This window comes from Pangasianodon hypophthalmus, chromosome 27 (genome assembly GCF_027358585.1).
Source record: "Pangasianodon hypophthalmus isolate fPanHyp1 chromosome 27, fPanHyp1.pri, whole genome shotgun sequence".
Classification (NCBI taxonomy): Eukaryota; Metazoa; Chordata; class Actinopteri; order Siluriformes; family Pangasiidae; genus Pangasianodon; species Pangasianodon hypophthalmus.
In genome coordinates this window covers 16,759,827-16,779,826 of record NC_069736.1, presented here as the reverse complement: position 1 = coordinate 16,779,826, position 20,000 = coordinate 16,759,827, and the positions used below count along the sequence as shown (strand labels likewise).

Sequence of the window (20,000 nt, the reverse complement as noted above, 5' to 3'; positions counted from 1 at the left end):
TTCATATTCATCATTTTTATAGTTTCATCTCCAACACGTGATCTTAAGCTTTAAGAGCAGTTGCTATGGTAACACCAACTTTAGTAGCTGTGGTGGCTGAAACACTGCGCAGTGCATCGGATAAAACTGTGTGTGTGACTGTGTGCAAATACATCTATAATCTTCTTCATGGTCCTAATGCCCCTCCTTGTTTTGAGTGGAGAAAAAAAATATATTTTTTTCTTAACAGTTGGCACAGGAAGTGTGAAAATAGGGGCTCTTCCTGTGCTGTAAACACATACTCCACCCACTTACACATGTACACACACACTCTCTCTCACACACACACACAGGCAGATGTCACTCGTGTGTGTGTGTGTGTGTATATGTGTGTACTGTAGCACTCGACAGCATGGAGCTCACTCCAGGTCCTGACATGAAAGGTGTTTCCATAAAGAAGCAAGACAGGCTAAAGATGCTGATTACACCTTACTAATCACACACACACACACACACACACATACACACACACACACACACGCGCACACACTACAGTAATTCCTGCTTCTTAGAGACTGACACCACTGTGTGTGTTTGTTTATCAACATCTTGCCCTCGGAGATCACGTCATCTCCTGTGCATTTAAGCTTCTGTGTGTGTGTGTGTGTGTGTGTGTGTGTGTGTGCATTCCTCTAGAAGATGGTCATGTTGGGACAGGGAAGTTTCCCTGAGGTAGGGGTGTGTGTGTGTGTGTGTGTGTGTGAGTGTGTGAGAGAGAGAGAGAGAGAGAGAGAGAGAGAGAGAGAGAGAAAGAAAGGAAGGTCATGTAGGTGGTTGCAATTGCGTGGTTGCATGGTGCAAGAACGGAACTGGTGATATAGAGCAGGATCTGTTTCCAACACACACACACACACACACACACACACACACACACACACACACACACACAGGATCAGATGAAAAGTAAGTGTGCAGTCAAGCGACCAAGTTAAACAGTGTGTGTGTGTGTGTGTGTGCACTCTCTGCTTTTGCATTTCATCTTTGGAGTGTGTATGTGTGCGTGTGTGTGTGTGTGTGCGCGTGTGTGCGTGTGTGTGCGCGTGTGTGTGTGTGCGTGTGTGTGTGTGTGTGTCTGTGTGTGCGTGTGTGTGCGTGTGTGTGCGTGTGTGTGCGTGTGTGTGTGTGTGTGTGTGTGTTGGGGGGGTTGGGGGTGGGGGAGGTGAATAATCCAGGCACAGCATGAAAATAGGATTAAACGCTGTAATCCTGCCTTTATACTGCAGCTTTTTATCACTAGAACCCTGACAGCCAGTTAGGTGTGTGTGTGTGTGTGTGTGTGTGTGTGTGTGTGTGTGTGTACATATGTCTCTTCTATAATCCCTACAAACATGTAAAATACAGTAATTCCAGCCTTTTGTTGTTATAAAGATGGTCAGACATGTTGCTCCTGTGTGTGTGTGTGTGTGTGTGTGTGTGTGTGTGTGTGTGTGTGTGGCTTACTGGTCTTATGACAGTGACCTAAGATGTTCCGAGACTTATCATTAGTGTGTGTTGTGGCTTCTTTGATGTTACACACACACACACACACACACACACTCCAAAGATGAAATGCAAAAGCAGATTTCCTACAAATGGAAGTGTCTCGGTTTATTCAGTGCACTTCCACAAGCGCACTCTGTCATTCTTTACTCCGAGGAACACACTCCTGAACTATTTGCTAAATATTTTGAATAGCACTGTGGGTATTATCTTACAGCAGATCGTCACCTGAATAAACTTCAGCTGTTCCTTTAACAAACAAAGAAAATATTCTCGTGTTCTAAGATACTTCAGTGTTTCGGGGTGGTCCGAGTGACTGATATTTTTATGAGATTTTTAATAATAAAAACAGCAGTAACAATGTGATTTACACACATGACCAGCACGTAACTTCTACTGAGATGTCCCATATGGATAGAGGAAGAAAAGAATGAACAAGCACTGTGACTGTGACACACACACACACACACACACACACACACACACACGTTTTAATAAGGTCCCATGTTCTACATTTAGTTGATCATCGAAACACACTTTCCCAAACATTCTGGCTAAACGGAATTTTACACATATTACCATAACCACATTTTATAAACACTACATATCTTAAATCTTATATTAAATTAAATAACTGACAAATGTACACGTATATACTTTCTAAAAGTGTAAGCAGCTGTACACAAGCGGTACAACACCATTATATATACTGAGCAATTACCGTTTACATTTATATTTATATTGATATTTATGGTATTACATTTCTGTCTAACTTTACTTTAGACGTTTTTTTACTTTAGACACATTTTCCAGCTACTGCAATTTTACAAAGATCAAACAAACTGCTGGTGTAATTTTACTAAAAGCAAATAAACACCTAGTATAATTTTATTGAGAACAAACAAACACCTAGTGTAATTTTACTAAAAACAAACACCTAGTGTAATTTTACTAAAAACAAACACCTAGTGTAATTTTACTAAAAACCAACACCTAGTGTAATTTTATTGAGAACAAACAAACTAATATCATTTTAATGAAAACAAAAACACTAAATATCATTGGACTGAGATGAAGCAGTGCTAACAGTGAGTGTAAATTTACTCCAAATTAACAATATAAAGACCTAGCAGGTATAATTCTACTGTGACTGAACATTGTGAACAGCTGGCTAGCTAGTTTGCTGCTAGTTAGCATGACCTTACAGCTAATTTATCAAAACAGAAACAGATTGCCTGTATGCAGTTTCTATAGTACAAATAGCATGAATATTTCCAAAATTCCAAAAATTGCTTGGGCGTTATCTTTTTGTGCGAACGCTGCACACCTGTTAGTGTAATTACTGTCACGTCTGTTCCTCCAGAAACTATATGTTGGTCTTTCATCCTTCTCTTGTACTGTCGTCTAATTTAACCCCTTGCCGGCCTCCTCCCTCCTCATTGCCCCTGTCTGGCTCTGTCTGGCTCTGTTTGTTTGTGTGTGTGTGTGTGTGTGTGTGTGTGTGTGTGTGTGTGAGTCGCCTGTGGCTATATCAGCTTCAGTAATTGCTTCACTGAAGTCGTCCATCACCGGTGTCTGGGTTACAGCCAGGTGTCATTAACCGACTCCCTACTGCTGGGGCATGATGGGTAAATGGGTCTTGAGATTTGCGGCCACAGAATAAAGTCTTCTCATGGGTTCAACAACAGTCTGGTGTTAAAACAAAGGTTTTTTTTTTTTGTTGTTTAAAGGTCTGAGTCCACCACCAAAACCAAATCCTCAAATAAACCTCTCAAACAAGATTCCATTATTCTTCCTTAACACAAGTCAAAGCTTTTCCTCTTATTGTGCAGAAGAGACAACGAGACGACGCTTAACACACAGAAGAGCGCAGTGAGGTAACACCAGATGTTGTTCATTTAGGGATGACAATAATTAACACTCATGTGTGAGGAGTTCACACGTGTTAGTGTTTAAACTAAATCTACACCAGCGTAACAATTTGAAAGAAGTTTAAAAGAGAAAACAGTCTCACAGGATATTCAGTCTCAAATTTCAGTTTCATTCAAAGAGGATTTATAGTTACCCAATTTATCCCAGTTTAAATCTTTTTTCATTAACTGAGTAATATTTTGTAGTAGTGTTTACTGAGCAAAGGAAAACCTGACTTTTGGACCCTATTTAAGAATCTTTGCTACAGAGATAAAGCGCTAGAACTAATACATGCCGACTTTATGACTAGCTCGCAAGCGAGTAAACAGGTTCATTGGCTCACAGTGCCGTGTGCTTGAATCATTGTGTCAGTCTGCTTCACCTTCAAGGATTTAACTAGACAAAACGAAAGAAAAATCTAAGCACAGGCCTGCGAACTGCATGTGCGTGGTTCCAGCCATGTTTAATAATGGAGCTGCTGTAGTATAAAATATACAGCAAAAGCAAAAATAAAAAAGTTAATAGAATAGACTGATAGATTCAGAAGAGACTGTGACGTGATTATAATACAGTAATACGATAAGTAAATTGTATTAAATGAAGTAAATACGTTTGTAAATGCAATCCTCATTTGCTACGTGAAATTACCAGTAAAATTTTAATATAACGTAGATACAATTTCTAAGTTACTGTAGTAGTATAATGTTATTTAAAAAAAAGCTATAATTCTGTAATATAGTAAAAGAAACATGCTAAAATATTAAAAAGTAAACATTTTATTCATAAGCTAAATACATTCCAATGTGAATATAGTCACATAATGTTCTTAAATACATAATGCTGTAATATAACGATAGAAAAATTAGAAATTTATTGATAAGCTAAATAAATTTAACACAGCCATATAATGTTCTAAAAAAAAAGCTGTATTTTTGAAATACAGTAATAGAAACAAGCTAAAATGTTACAAATTAGAAATTTACTCATAAACGAAAAATATTTCAAATGTTCTAAAATGTTACTGCAATATAGCAACAAGCTAAAATAGTACAACTTGATGAACTGCACAAACCAAATAAAGATGATTTGCAAGTTGTGCTAAACAGTAGTAAGCCAAATACTCTAATGCAGTAATACAAGCTTATACATAAAATAAATAAATAAATAAATAAATGAATAAAAGTGGAAATAAAGTAAGTAATGAAAAGTGATGCAGCCTATAACTCTCTCTCTCTCTCTCTCTCTCTCTCTCTCTCTCTCTCACACACACACACACACACACACACACACACACACATTAAAAGCAGGGAGGTTTAACACCTGTACAAGCAGAAACCTCGTTCGCTCGTACACGTCTTGACGTCACGCTACCTGTGAAGCGTTTTTAAATCATTACGTTAAGATGTTTTGTCTGTTTTAACGCTTGTTTTTCTGATGTGTCCAGACTTCCAGAGCGGCCGTGCAGGAATGTGGCTGAGCTTTGAAGTGGAAGAACAACCTCTTTAACGAAAGCCTGGGCCAGACTTGACTTGCGAAACTTTGAGCTACTAAGCTACATGTTAACTGACACACACACACACACACACACACACACACACACACACCCACCACTGATTCAGCTTTCCAGAGTGCTACTGTGGCATTACTGAAAGTGAATGGTCAAGTAGCATTTTTTTTTATAAAGATCATCCATGATACCTGGTGGGTGGATGAGTGATTAATGAAGTAACCATTTAATGATATTTCAAAAAACACCATGTGCTACATACACACTTTTGCAATGCAAAACACCTTCCTAATTTAAATAAAGTTAACGGTTAGCACAGCGATCTGATACGACATGTTACTCCCTGAGAAAATGTTCAGTATTCTATAAAATCGGTTTGGTTGCGAACCTTTTGTGGAGCGTTTCACGGCATGATCTATGACTTGATTGTGTGGAGACTGTATCCTACTGCAATCGCAACAAGCGTAGCGCAATCAGTGTGCATAACAATTTACTGATAAAATAACTAGTAAACAAAATACATAAAAAATTATTTATGTGGTTATAGGAAAATACGAATGCGTAATCATTGTAGTGTAAAACGTTTCTCAGAGAGAAGACATGAGTAGCAGTAATAATTTGAGTTGTTGCCTCCATCATGGTGATTGTGTTTGACCCTTTGACACACAACTTTGCAATATCTGGAAAGAGGAAGTTACATCACAGCTATATTTACTTTCTTCTTGCGTTGACTGTGTGTGTGTGTGTGTGTGTGTGGTGTGTGTACGCAAGCAATCGTGACTCCACAGTTAAACCATAGTGTTACTTTCTTCTTGCATTGACTGTGTGTGTGTGTGTGTACGCAAGCAATCGTGACTCCACGACTAAACCAGTGTGTTTTGTTTATGTCTTCACCGTTTACGATGTAACAGAAGTTGCGGATTGCAGTTACCCCATTCACGCTAATTCATCACACTCTCCACTGAGAAAGAAAAAAAAAAAATATATATATATATACATAAAATTCTTGAATTAAAAAAAACAAACAAATCTTTTTAAGGCATTGACAAATCATAAATTCATTAGCTAACCCACTGGGCAAGTGAAAGCTCCAGTGTGCTGCACAGGCTCATGTTTTTGTTGCCTGGAAACCTGATTAAGTAATGGCAAAAGTGAAAGCTAACGTCATGTAATAACATCCAGCGAGCTAGTTAGCTAGTCAGGTGCACTAATACAGCTGAGAGAAATTCATTAGTATACGATCATCTAGCACATCATGTTTGCGCCATGAAGTCAGCAAGCCATCAGCCGACGTTTCAGCTACGGGATGTGATATTTTAATTTTCTCTCGCAAAGACACTGTGTGTAGTAAGCAGGAGAGTTTATATGAAATCTTTGCGCTGTACTTTATTTTGTTACGTCACCTCATTCATGCTAATTAATCTGATATTAAAATAAATAAATAAATAAATAAAAATTCTACTGACAGCGAGATCGCCTCGGATGATGTGTGTAGTGCAGCAGCTGGTGGGATTCAGAACGAGTAGCTTGTCCGTCACGCCATTGTTAACGAAAGGTTTTGTGTTTGCGAAAGTCAGTAAGTAGTGTTTTTTCTTCTTCTGGTTGTTGAACCAATTTCAATTATACAGCAACTATGAACAAAAAAACTAACATGAAACCTGGTTGTCCCAGGAGCCTGGACTTCTGATTTAAAAGAAATAACACAAATTTACAAACAAATGTTTGAGACCAAACTTGATTTCCTCACATTTTCACATAGTTTCTATAGTAACAACATAGACATATGTATTTAATAGTGCATGGTGGGCACAAATTAGATCAAGACCAACATGGATCATATTTCACACTGAAATATGTTTTGGATTAGCGTGATGTCCAGTCCAATGGGTGACTACGAATTAAAAACGAATAGCCCGGATACAAACTCTACTTTTGCCCTGGGCGGCCAGGCTGAGAGAGAGGAACCTTGGTTTACCCATGTTCCCTGAGATCGGTACGCTATTGGTATGTTGTCAAAATCGAAACTGCAGCATTGTCAAAAAAAGAGCTGTTTCTATAGTAGCCAGGGATACAGATTTAAAAACATGTATACACACACACACAGTGTCATGTTCTCATAGAGAGAGAGAGTCAAATGCACAAGTGTCTGTGTGTACTGCTGAATAAAGCAAAAGAACAAAATACTCCCAAGATCACATCTACAACCCCCATGACACCATGTTCCTGAATCCCTGCTGCAGGTCCGGGGCAAAGTCAACATCAGTATGCACCACTGCGCTGGGTCTAGTACAGGGACGTGATGAAACCCATCACACGTCTATCATTTGTGAAGGCTTTCGGGTTACATGGGTCACATGGGTTTAACGTTTAGTCTAGACAACCATCCACCAAGATAAAAGGACAGCATGCATCAAGGCTTTGCTCCAGACTGGGTATGGTATGAAATTTCTTCAGGTTGTCTTCTAATCAAGACTGAAGACCTGCTTCTTCACCATGTGCTTAAATGAGCAGTGAAGGAGGAAAAGAAAAAAAAAAAACCTCAGTTCTTGAGTGGCGCAACAGAAAACTTTAACCTTATCTCGTCAGAAGATTGTGAATATGAATTCGAACAATGCTACAGCTATCTGTGGCTGGAGCCCAAGCAAGCAAAACTGGCCACGCTTCCTGGATGGGAGACATGCGCTGATCGGCATACAGTCTCTCTCCCATGTCAATCAGAGCGACACTAGACAATCGCAGGCAACTGTAAGCTTTTGTATGCAGAAGAGGGCAGAAAGCACATTCCTCCAAATGTGTTACAGTGCCCTGTGACACAGCATGAGCAGCAGTTTGAAAAAATGCGGTGAAGATGTGCTAAAGATGTATCTCAGAGGAAGCACTTGTTAGCTTTCACCCTCCCCGGTTGGTGTAATTTTTGTTGGAGACTGCAAGCACGTCTGTAAGTCCCTCTGGATAAAGACGTCTGTCGATGCTGTAGATAAAAACAAACTTTTAATCACTCACTCGAAGGTTCTTGGCATTGGTACCTTCATGAGATACAAGAATAATAGTCCTTTTGGCTTAGACTAAAACACTGCGTAATATATTGTAGGTCCAAATATTGCAGGCCACATAAATAAACTACAACACTGATATAAAATGATCAGACCAAAATTGGATAGTTTTATTTAATTTATTCATCTTCTAATAGTTCATTTGATGTCCAGTTATTTACTGATCATCAGCTAAACAGGAAAGTCTGAAATCAGATGGTAATATACGGACAGAGTAAACCCTTTCTTTGTTCGTCCATGTTTTGTTCGGTTAGGTCAATCGATTGAGACCCAGGAGCTTTACTGTAGTTAAAACACTTTCACAGGAACAGATCGGTTACCTGCACTCTTGGCTAGTCAGCTGCTGTAGGTACACAAACCTTTGTCCTTGAAAATGTTTTGGACAGTGACAGCAGGGTACGACCTTTTCCCTAAAACTGGCTATGTAAGCTCCCAGCCCTACTCTGTCAATCTATTCATCAAAATTCCAGTAACACAATTTCTGGATATAATTACTGTTCATACCTATCGCAATGTTCTACATAAACCTAATCTGAAATGACATTCTCCTCATTCCTTCTCTTCTTAATGCCTTGGAAGCTCTGGAGATCGTCGTTCCACAGCATTGGAAAACGGGGAGTGATGTTTTCTTTTCAAGGGTGGCTAACATGGAGGTGGACGACCTTCTGAAGCTCCACACACACACACACACACACATACACACCCTTTATCAGTTCTACTGTATAAAATGCGGGCTGAAGAATGAGCAAATATTCTGTGAAAGTGTGCTTCGGGACTCGATTGTGTAAACAGACTGATAGCAGAGTTATTTTGATAGAGGGATGCCACTGAAAGAAAAAAAAAAAGGACAAAATTTTTAGGCTATTAGCTCCAGTATTGGATGATTAAACCATTTGTTGGAATTTTTTTAAATGGAAAATCTCAAGCAGGGAAAATTCAATACTGCACAGGTCTAATTTTTTTTTAACATATCAAAAATAAACTGCTTTAAGTAAACGCAAAGATGTATTAATTCAGCGGATTTCATTTTGATGAATCGAATTGGCACAACAGCCTGATATTTATGACGCGTCTTCAGCATTGGATAAAAGTTGAGAGAAAATGGCGACTGAATCAATACTAACGTTTCTGTAAAGTCCTTATTAGCTTTAGACATAGAAAGGCTTGTAATGCACAAATATTTACACTACGACTTGCATGTATATAAAGTATATAAAGTAAAAGACTATATATAAAGTTTATACTGCGTGTATAAAACAAATAAAAAGTAAGCATGATACAAGCTACACAAATTCTGGCTATTAGCTACCTTTTTAAAAAAAATTTTTTTTTTAACTACTAAATTCTCAGAGTGAGAATGATAAAAGTGTTCGCTGATTCACCTGATTGTGGTATTTCTGTGCGTTTTTGTCATGAAAGTGACACCAAGAATTTATTGCACTCATTATCTGAATACCCACGGCCAAGATCGTTCCACATTTTATAGATTCTCAGCTGTCAATCGTCTATAAAACAGAAATATTGGACGCTTGTATTTGACATTTACTACAACATTGCTGTAATGAAAACAAACAAACAAACAAAACGTAGCTACAATTATCATATTAAAAAGCTGGCCTGTGTACTTCAGCCATGTTTTTAGAAAATAAATTTTTTAAAATTTCAAATATATTGTTATTTAGAGAAGTTAGACATTGTGCGTTTCTCTGAAAAAGGGGTGTGGCCTGTGTGCCTGTCTGTCTTAATAAAGTAGGAGTGGCACATCACACTGTAAAGAGCAGCACACAACCTTAAATCATACAGAAATTCAGATACAAACTCGCTACTTTTGCTAATTTCGCTCATTTTTTTGCTAACTTTTTGAACTATATTGAAACTCTTAGGCAGCAAAGTTCCACAAATTCGTCCCCAGCACAAAACCTCAGTTTGTAAAGTCAGTGTTTTTAGGCAGCATCTTTTTGCTAATGAGACTCAGTGATAAATAGTTTGCTTGTTTTGCACGGAGCAAACTTTCTGCAAGACTTTCTGGAGTTTCTAAGTACGACCTTGAGGCAAGAAACCCCATATTAGTACAAGCGAGAGAGAGAGAGAGAGTGTGAGAAATCACTGATGGTAAAAAGGAAAGGAGAATGAGAACCCAATTGTTTTTTTGTTTTAATTTTGTGCCAACACATACTCCGTCTATTTCTGATAGCACACATACCCACAGTCTGAGAATGACAGTCACCTGGTTTCCCAGCCACGAGTCAAAAAGTCAGCCTAAGGGCAACCTGACTGGAATGACCCGAGTGTTTGTCTGTACAAGTGTGTGTATGTGTTTATGAATGTATGTGTGTGTGTGTGTATACAGATGTGTGTACATGCGTTTGTGTATGTATATACGCTGCAGTTACACTGGATTCTTCGTTATATATATATCTCTATGTATTTGTTAAATTTCTCTCTGAGGCAGACTGAAGGTATGTGAGAAATTTTTCACTGGCGCAATGACGCAACGCCAGAAACCATTACTGCCTTAATCGCATATTAACCTGAACCTCTGAGCAACTCAGTACGCTTGCAAACAAAGCCGTGATAACAAATTAGCGATAATGTAGTGACTATAAACTTAAATCACAAAGCGCTGAGTATAGGAAATTCCTGTAAAATTTTTAAATAGTTCCTAGCTTAGCCTCGGCTGTGGTTTGGATTTTATTTAACAAAGCCATGTCCTGAATTCTACACTACTAGGTGTGAAGACGTAGCAGTATGACGGTTTACTGTAAAAAATAAAGGACAAAATTAACGAGTGAAAAACTAGACATTATTTAATTGCATCTATAATTATGCTGCGTTCAACTAAAACTCAATTCCTGCTCGTACCCTTGGAATGGTCTGCTCAACCCCTGAGTTTAGCAAGTGACGTAAAATCAACATGGCTGCTCACAGAATCAACAGTAAACAAAGCAGCATTTCTTACATTTAAACGAATTATACTGTACGTACAAGTATTAGCTTTAGATCAACCAACATACAGACATATTCACATGTTAAATTCACTGTTTTGAGAAGGTTGTTTACAAAAGACGAACGCGGAGGCATCCATGGCTGCGCAGCTCAAACACTCAGAGGTCGAAAATGACGTCATTTTGAGGTTCTGACTTTCCATTTCCGAGGTAAGTTGAACAGAATTGTTAGCCGCTATGGTTCTAGTACAGGTTTTAAAAAATGCAGTCTTTTTTTTTTTTTTTTTTTTAAATAAAGTTGCTTTCTTATGAAAATGGTGCAAATAAAGAAAAAGCAAGGTGTTTCGGCTGCACACAGTCTTCTTGTGTCAGACTTCTGGCAGTTTCTCTAAACAAATACACACACTGTTGGGAAGGAATTCATTTCAGAAAGTTGTATCTTTAGTGAATTTTCTATAGAAATGGAGCTTGTTTTACATTGGTTTTAAAGTATAGAATCACTAAATAATGTCTAGTTTTTCCTTCAGAGTTTCTTCTCAATTTATTGTACAATTTTTCAACGATTAAGAAACTCATTTTTCAGGTGTGTGAACCTTGATGGCGACGTGTCGTTCAGAACGGTACGGATTGTGTCTTTTATACTACATTTACTGGCTCAACTGCGCAAAATTGTTGTTGTAGTGGGAATTCAGATGAATTTCAGTATAGGGGTTTGGGTGTTGTTGAATACTTGCACTGTCGCCGAAGCATAACACGGCACTTAACGTCGTCCTCTTTAAAAAATACAAAAGTTATGACTCAGTAACTGTAAATATAAAAAAAAGCAGCCATTGACTGGAAGCACTGGAACAATGTGTGACCAGAGAGTAAACTCTTCGGGATTTGGAGATCGGTAATGTCTGTCTAGCACAAACTTTGTGTGTGTAAATGCGTTTAGTGTTTTGCGAGGACTAAAAAACAACCACATGACCTCACGATGACGGGATATTGTCAAATGTCCTCATAATAACCAGGTCCTCATGATCACACAGCCTTTATTTAAAAAACTATAAGAGGCTGAGGTTAAGTTGTAGGCATGGAATTAATTCACTGCAGTAATCAGTGTGTCAATCGAAGGTCCTCACAAAGACAGAAAAATGAGTCTGCGTGTGTATGTGTGTGTGTGTGTGTGTGTGTGTTACAGGTCAATGTCGCTCTTTCCCTGCAGACACAGCAGATGGAACGATGAAAAATGTACTACGCAGTCTTTATCCAACCCTTAGCACACAAACAAGATAATCACACTTTCCATGACCTCTAACACACACACAAAGTTCAAGTACGGAGTGTGTCACTGCTGGTATGTTACTCAAATCAATACATCGTTCAGCACTTTACTGATATTACTTTTCCTCCTTCCGTTTCACTCACACACACACACACACACACACACACACACACTCACACACACACTCACACACACACTCACACACACACACACACACACACACACACTCACACACACACTCACACACACACTCACACACACACTCACACACACTCACACACTCACACAAAGCAAATATCATCAATTATACTTATGAGGACCTGGTGTCCTTCAGAGGGCTTTGTGTTCGAAAGTCCCCACAACGCTGCATTTATCTGATTGTATCCGTGTTTTTAATAAGGTTTCGTTTCACAGACTCTCTCTTGGATGAAAGCAGGGTTGTGTTTAGGGAGATTTTGTTACCACATCATTGGAGTCAATGTAAGACCTCACAGGTTTTGTAATTCAACGCTGTGTGTGTGGGAGAGTGTAACTATCTTGGCTGGTATTGCTGTAATTGTGGGGACCTTCCAAGCCCTTTTTTGCTGACCATCACAATTTGATGAGATTTTGCAAATTCTTTCCAAAAGAGTCAAGTCGCTGTATTTTTTTTTAGCTGTTGGAACATTAACATAAGCATCACACTAATGTTTTTTTTTTGTAATATTTTATAATGTTTTCAGAACGTTGTAGCTGGAACATTTTTCTAACCTTGCCGTCTTAAAACCGGTCGAACTGGTGTCTAAATGCTCTGATAACATTCTCCGTTTGCTGCAAGGTATAGCAGTACATACCGAGTGTGTATCTGTGTGTGAACCCTCATAAGACTGCATTCAACATCACACACACACACACACACACACACACACTCACTCACTCACTCACTCCAATATCATTTAAACAGTAAAGTATGCAAAACATTTAGGTTGTGAGTGACAGCCATGTTAGTCAGCGCTTTTGAACACAAACCACCATGCAGGTTCTGTGTGTGTGTGTGTGTGTGTGTGTGTGTAAGTTATGCATACAGATAACTAAATTTCTTATCTAACTACCTATGCTTCTCACACACACACAATACACATTTATCTTACTATTATACATGCTACCCCTAAATCTGGCTAACCCTAACCTCAGTAACTAAAAGGAAACTGTGGGGAAGTTTAGTCCCCAGTAAGATAGAAAAACCTGTACACACACCCACACATGGCGTCTTTCTGCTTTGTTTTTTTTATGCTGGTGAGATCTGGGGCAACAGGCCTGCGGTAAAATCTAAAATATCTGAAACAAGGCCACATTCAACACACACACACACACACACACACACACACACACCCTGCTCTGAAACACACAGTAACTCTCCTGCATTTCTCTTAAGGGGCGTGACCTTGTCTAGGTCAGCTTCACTTTCTCAATCTTAACACACCTCAACATGAGCCAACACACACACACACACACACACACACACACACACACAACTACACACTGATTATGTGTTGCATCATGGTGAAAGTCCGAGCTCTTCGCTATACTGTACAACGGCGTATATAAAATGACACACTCGAACTGGATCAGCGAGGTGGGTGTGTGCAGTGTGAGCTGCTCTACAGCTCGAACACCTAAAGCCTGAAGTGTTCACGAGTCCAAGTGTTTAGAGGTTCTGGGGTACATGGGAGCAAAACCTGACGAGTGCAGGATTGAGAATTTGTTGAGTGCCGAGAGTTCGTTTCTTTACGTTGACGAGCGCTAGCTCATATTAAGGTGCTAGCTTCTCTGACGTGTAAGTTTCTCAGAATCCGATGAGCGCTGGTTTCTTTGAGTTGAGTACAAGTTTCATTGAACATGACGATGGCATATTTCTTTGACTCTGAGTGCAAGTTTTTAGAACCTGATCAGCACTAGATTCTTTGACAAATCTAAGTTTCTTACAGTGCAAAACGTGCACTCTAAGAGTTAACAAGTTTTTCGTTGAGCGCTAGTTTCTTGTCTGTGTGTATCATTAGCTCAGTAAACTCAGAGGAGAGCTAGTTTCTTAACTTTGACAACGGCTACTTTCTAAGTTGCTGATTCCGAGACTCTATAACGAAACGAGTTTCTTAGACTTAGATGAGTGTTAAGTTTCTTTGAATCTGATTACTGCTAGATTTGTCAATGATGCAAGATTCTGATTCTTCGACTCTGATGAGTGCTAATTTTTAGACTTTGTGCTAGTTTCCTTGACTTTGATGAACATATACATATATATATATATTTTTTTAAAACTTGGATCAGTGCTAGTTTGGACAAGTGAAACCTTCTTTAATGTGTGCTAGTTGTTGCATTTGTGCCAGTGCTGGCTTCTAAGGAGGTAAAGTGTTTATACGCAGCCATAAAGTCATTCATTTGAGATGCTAGAATGTGAAACGCTTGCAACCGCCTTACCTTGCAGCTGTTTGAAACGGCCCTCCAGGATGTTGGAGTACTGCACCTGGTTGACGAAGGCAGAGGGAGGGGGACCAGTCTCCCTCTCCAACCGCCCGTACTCCATCTCTCTCTCTGTTTTTCCCCCCTTTCACGCTTACAGTCGCTCACACAATAACTTGCTCCCAATATGAATAATCAGATCCGTTAAAAGACAGTGAGGGCTCAGGGCATGCTAGGACTTGGCCAGCCAATTGCCAACTGAAAAACTGAAAAAACTTTCCAAAAAAAGAAAAAAAAGAAAAGAAACAAAGCCAAAACAGGTGAGGAAATTCAGAGCAGAATTTGCAGGTCTGTCCAGATGCACGAGTCCGGTTTTAGAGCAGGTTGCGCGCAGGTTCACTCGCCAGAATCAACACGTCCACAAGTTTGCATGCGTTTCCTCTGAGTGCACTACGCCGCACCATGCTGTCTCCAAAAACTCTCCTTCTCTTCTCTTCTCTAATTTCCTTTCTTCACCGCAAAAACCCAGAGGAGGATAAAATGAGGACAAAAAAGGACAAAGAAAGAACAGACTGTTCCTCTTCTTTCACCTCGTTCGCTCCTTCCTCCTATACAGACCTAGCCACTCTCCTTTCTTCTCTCCTAAACTTCTGCCTTCGCTCTCGATCTTCAGCCTTCCCTCCAAAATGAGTGTGCGTGTTTTGCGCGCACACTCACACCTTGTTTGAGCTAGCCACGGTGCACTGCATAAGTAAACAAAGCCTTCTGCTCTCTCCCTCTTTCTCAGAACACTGTCTCTCTCTCTCTCTCCCTCACCAAGCCCTGAATTTGCATAAGGTGTGTGGGGGTGGAGTAATGAAGACAAGAGAGAGAGAGAGAGAGAGAGAGAGAGAGAGGGAGGGAGTGAAGGGAGGGGGAGGGTGTGGACGTGCGGGTTAAACCATCTCCAAAGGTGTAGGAGGGAAACAGAAGCCGGATTAGTCCACTGGAATGGCATGGAGAGATGGAGATCCAAGAGAAAAAGAGCAATAGAGAGAGACAGAGAGAGAGAAAGAGAGAGAGAGAGAGAGAAAGAAAGAGAAATAGGTCTGGAAAGAGTTTTTTTCCCCCTTTGTCTCTAGTGTGTGGAACAGAAATAAGTCGTTAAGACAGGAAGGAAGTACTTGAGAAAGATGCATCAGCCAAAAGATCCTCTCTTCCTGTGCGGGTGCGCACGTGTGTGTGTGTGTGTGTGTGTGTGTGTGTGTGTGTGTGTGTGTGTGCACGTGTGCCCGCGCGTTACCCATCACTACAGGAAATAGCACCCAAATGTAAGCAACCATCTGAACATAACAGACGAATAAATAGAGATAAAGACAGACAGAGAGACAGAGAGACAGAGAGAGAGAGAGAGATGCATCAACAGAGAGACAAGTTAATAGAGAAACAAACTAAAAGATCTCAAAGTGCCCTAATGAAGAGCAGAGACACTGCCACACTGGGCTCTGTGTGTGTGTGTGTGTGTGTGTGTGTGTGTGTGTGTGTGTGTGTGGGTAGCCTGGGAAGAGTGCGTGTGTGAATATTTGACTTTGCATGGGTGTGAGAAATAAAACATCGCACTGGACTCACGACTCCCACACACGCGCACACACACACACACTTTTTTCTTCGCTGGTTCCATTCTCCAAACTATACACAAATATAGTTATATATAGTTATAAGATAAGTTAAGCCGCAGTGACCCTGACCATCCAACACACTCCCAGGTCAGCGACATTCCACCTGCATTCGACTTCCCGCGGAAGTGGGAAGTCTGCGCTTGGAATGTCGTCGTTGTTGTTGTTACAGATTTAACAAGCAAATAGGTCTGAATGTTGATGTTCACTGTTCATGCTGCCGAGTCCATGTCACCTGTTGAACTCGAGAGAATCCCGAGTTCCCAATTAGGAATTCCAAGTTGACGTGGCAGTTTCATTGTTTTTTCCTAGTCGGAGGTCTGAGTTACGGGTTTCAGTCGCATGCAGCATAAACGCTAACAAACTCCACTTTAAGATGCTGACGTCTGAGACAGCGAGGGCAGCTGCTTCCTGTTTTGGACACACCACCTGACTCCGAAAAAAAATAATTATCAGTAATCTGTTTACACATGTTATAGACATAGACATGTGAAAAAATGTTTTTGCCCCCAGCGACGCTGTAACCAAAATATTACGATTATGCCTCCGTTTCTCAAATAATTTACATTTCGTCTGTAAATTCGGTCAGATTCGGTTTGATCGGATTGAGATCGTTGAACCAAGTCAACACCTTGAACTCTTTGTCATGTTCCTCAAACCATTCCTGAACAATTTTTGCAGTGTGGCAGGGCGAGTTATCCTGCTGAAAGTATCCTGCCGTTTAGGTAGATGGTACGTGTCAAAGTAACATCCACATGAATGCCAGGACCCAAAGTTTCCCAATAGAACATTATCCAGACCATCACACTGCCTCCACCAGCTTGCTTTCTTCTCATAGTGCATCCCGGTGCCATCTCACACACACACACACACACACACCCAGCCGTACACATGATGTAAAAAGAACACATGATGCATCAGACCAGGCCACCTTCTTCCATTGCTCCATGGTCCAGTTCTGATTCATGCTCATTGTAGGAGTTTTCGGTGGAGGACAGGGTCAGCATGGGCGCTCTGACTGCTCTGCAGCTACGCAGCCCCACATGCAGCACGCTGCGATGCACTGTGTGTTCTGACACCATTCTATCACAGCCAGCATTAACTTTTTCAGCAATTTGTGCTACAGTAGCTCTTCTGTGGGACCGGACCAGACGGGCTAGCCTTCACTCTCTCCGTGCATCAGTGAGCCTTGGGAGTCCACGACCCTGTCGCTAGTTCACCGGTTGTCCTTCCCTGCACCACTTTTGGTAGGTACTAACCTCTGCATACCGTGAACATCCCACAAGTCCTGTCCTTTTGGAGATGCTCTGACGCAGTCAGCTTGCCATCACAATTTGGCCGTTGTCAAAGTCACTCAGATCCTCACGCTTGCCCATTTTTCCTGCTTCCAACACAACAACTTCGAGAACTGATTGTTCACTTGCTGCCTAATATATCCCTCCCCTTGACAGGTGCCAGTGTAACAAGATAATCAATGTTATTCATGTCACCTGTCAGTGATTTTAATGCTGATTGATGTATTTATTCAATTATTATATAAGAATAATATTGGCCTTGGACACACACACACACATTTAAAAAAAAACCAAAACAAAACAAAAAAACACTTCCTGTCATTGACCCGCTTATTATTTTGTTACGATCCTTTATTGCTGTCACCTGCGAATTCTCAACTGGAGCACATCACCACGGTTTATGTGCAAAACGGTGCTGCAGTGAAAGAACTGAAATTGAGAAGGCGAAAAAGGAGAGCAGGCAGAGTTATAAGAGAAAGAAAAGCGGGATGAGAGACACAGCATGAGAAAAGGGGGGGGGACAGAGAGAGAGAGAGAGAGAGAGAGAGAGAGAGAGAGAGAGAAAGAGAAACAGAGTGTGTGAACTGGAGTGTGTGAGAGAACCCTGAGGGGAAATTCTGCAACAGTAAGTGTGCTGAAAAATGTGCATATCATGTCCCCGCTTGTCAGGACAAGATGGGATATCTTTCACACACTCGCTGGCTCGTTCGGACACACACACAGACACACACAGACACACACACAGACACACACACAGACACACACACAGACACACACACAGACACACACACAGACACACACAGACACACACACAGACACACACAGACACACACAGACACACACAGACACACACAGACACACACTTCTCTTTGTCAGTCCTCTGGTTTGGTCTGGTCATGCAAGTGCACAGTGTAACATTTTCCGTTTTTCCATTGTGTTTAGATAAAAATGATCACAAGATTATCTAAAGGGATGTGTGTGTGTGTGTGTGTGTGTGTGTGTGTGTTTGTCAGCCTGTTGCCTAACCCATTGCTTCCCTCTGCTGGACGCAAATACGCACTGCAGCATGTTTAGACAGACCTCTTACTCTTTCTCACGCTCGCTCACACTCTCGCTCGCACTCTCGCTCGCACTCTCGCTCACACGCGCTCGCTCGCACTCTCGCTCGCACTCTCGCTCGCACGCACTCACTCACACGCGCTCGTCGTTACCTGCGAGGGCTTTGATGCGCGAGCGCTCGAACAGTCGTGCTGAGCTGTTCTCGTTGTCCCACTCGGCCTCGGCCGCTAGCTCCCAGCGGTTGTTGATGTCATTGTACTGCTGCTGAATCTCCACGCTGTCGAAATCCGTCGGCGATATCGCGCTCATGGTGACCACCCTGGCAACAAGACAGGGAGGGGGCGGGATTAATAACAAACAAATAAAATGGGGCAGGGTTAGGTAATAGCTAGCTCTAGAGAGAGAGTAGTTTAATAACAGCAATGCAGGTTAGGTAAGAGTTAGAGATGGAGGAGTGCGGTTAATAAATAATGTAAATGGAGTGGGGTTAGGTAATAACTGAATATGGAGGGGTGGGATTAATAACAAACAATTAAATTGAAGAAGGGTTAAGTTACGTTAGAGATGGAGGGGTTAATACCAAAATGAAATGGGGCAAAGTTAAATAACAGATATGGAGATGGAACGGGTGGGGTTGATAATGGAGAAAAAAATTGAGTCAGATAATAATAAAAAAAAAAGGAGTGAGACTGTGAAAGTAAGATGTGAAAGGGGTGGGGCTAAAAAAGAGGAGAAAAGCGGGTTAACAATAAAAGAGTGAAGTGGTGTGGTTAATAAGATGGAAAAAGTGAACAAAGGGAAATGAATGGAGGAAAGTGGGTGGGGTGAATAGTGGAGGGAAAACGAGGGTGGGGTTAGGTAATAGCTAGAGATGGAAAGGGTGGGGTTAATAAGAAGAGACAAAAAAAGCAGGGTTAAAAAGAAAGGAAGAGTGGTGCGTTAATAACAATGGTGAAGAAGGTGGAGGGATTCATAGTAAACAGGGAAATGGGCGTGGTTAATAACAAGAGAGAAATAATTGGAAATGAATAAAAGGATTAACTGGGAAGGAAAGTGGGCGGGGTGAACAGTAGAGGGAAAGTGGGCGGAGCTATATAGCACCAGACTGCGAGAGTATGTAGGTAAAAGCTAGGTTATTGTCTCCTGGCCTGAATTTCCTGCGCTAAATTCTGTTTAAAAACTAATTCAGGTTACGGAGTAATAAATGAGGGAACGTGTCTTCTGGCTAAAGGCAAACATGTACATATTTTAGAAAGAAAAAAAAAAAACAAAAAAAACAATTAAACCCATTTCCCACACCTACTAGTTTCTTAAAATTGATTTCCCCTCCGCCGGTGCCTTCCCACAATCC

General features: G+C 40.8%; 1 protein-coding gene across 4 annotated transcripts in view; it reads right to left on the bottom strand.

Annotated features, from left to right (window-relative positions):
* LOC113531476 (spectrin beta chain, non-erythrocytic 1) overlaps window positions 1-20,000 on the bottom strand; it is a 75,848-nt gene that overhangs the window by 38,562 nt on the left and 17,286 nt on the right. For 2 of the 4 annotated variants that reach the window (XM_034300818.2, XM_053230300.1), the window contains exon 2: window positions 18,802-18,968. In XM_034300818.2, the coding sequence (XP_034156709.2) occupies window positions 18,802-18,958 (157 nt within the window). In that variant the 5' untranslated portion in view covers window positions 18,959-18,968. Of the gene's footprint in view, window positions 1-14,658; window positions 15,464-18,801; window positions 18,969-20,000 lie in introns of those variants that run through there. The other 2 variants (XM_034300819.2, XM_034300821.2) reach the window with 1 other exon arrangement.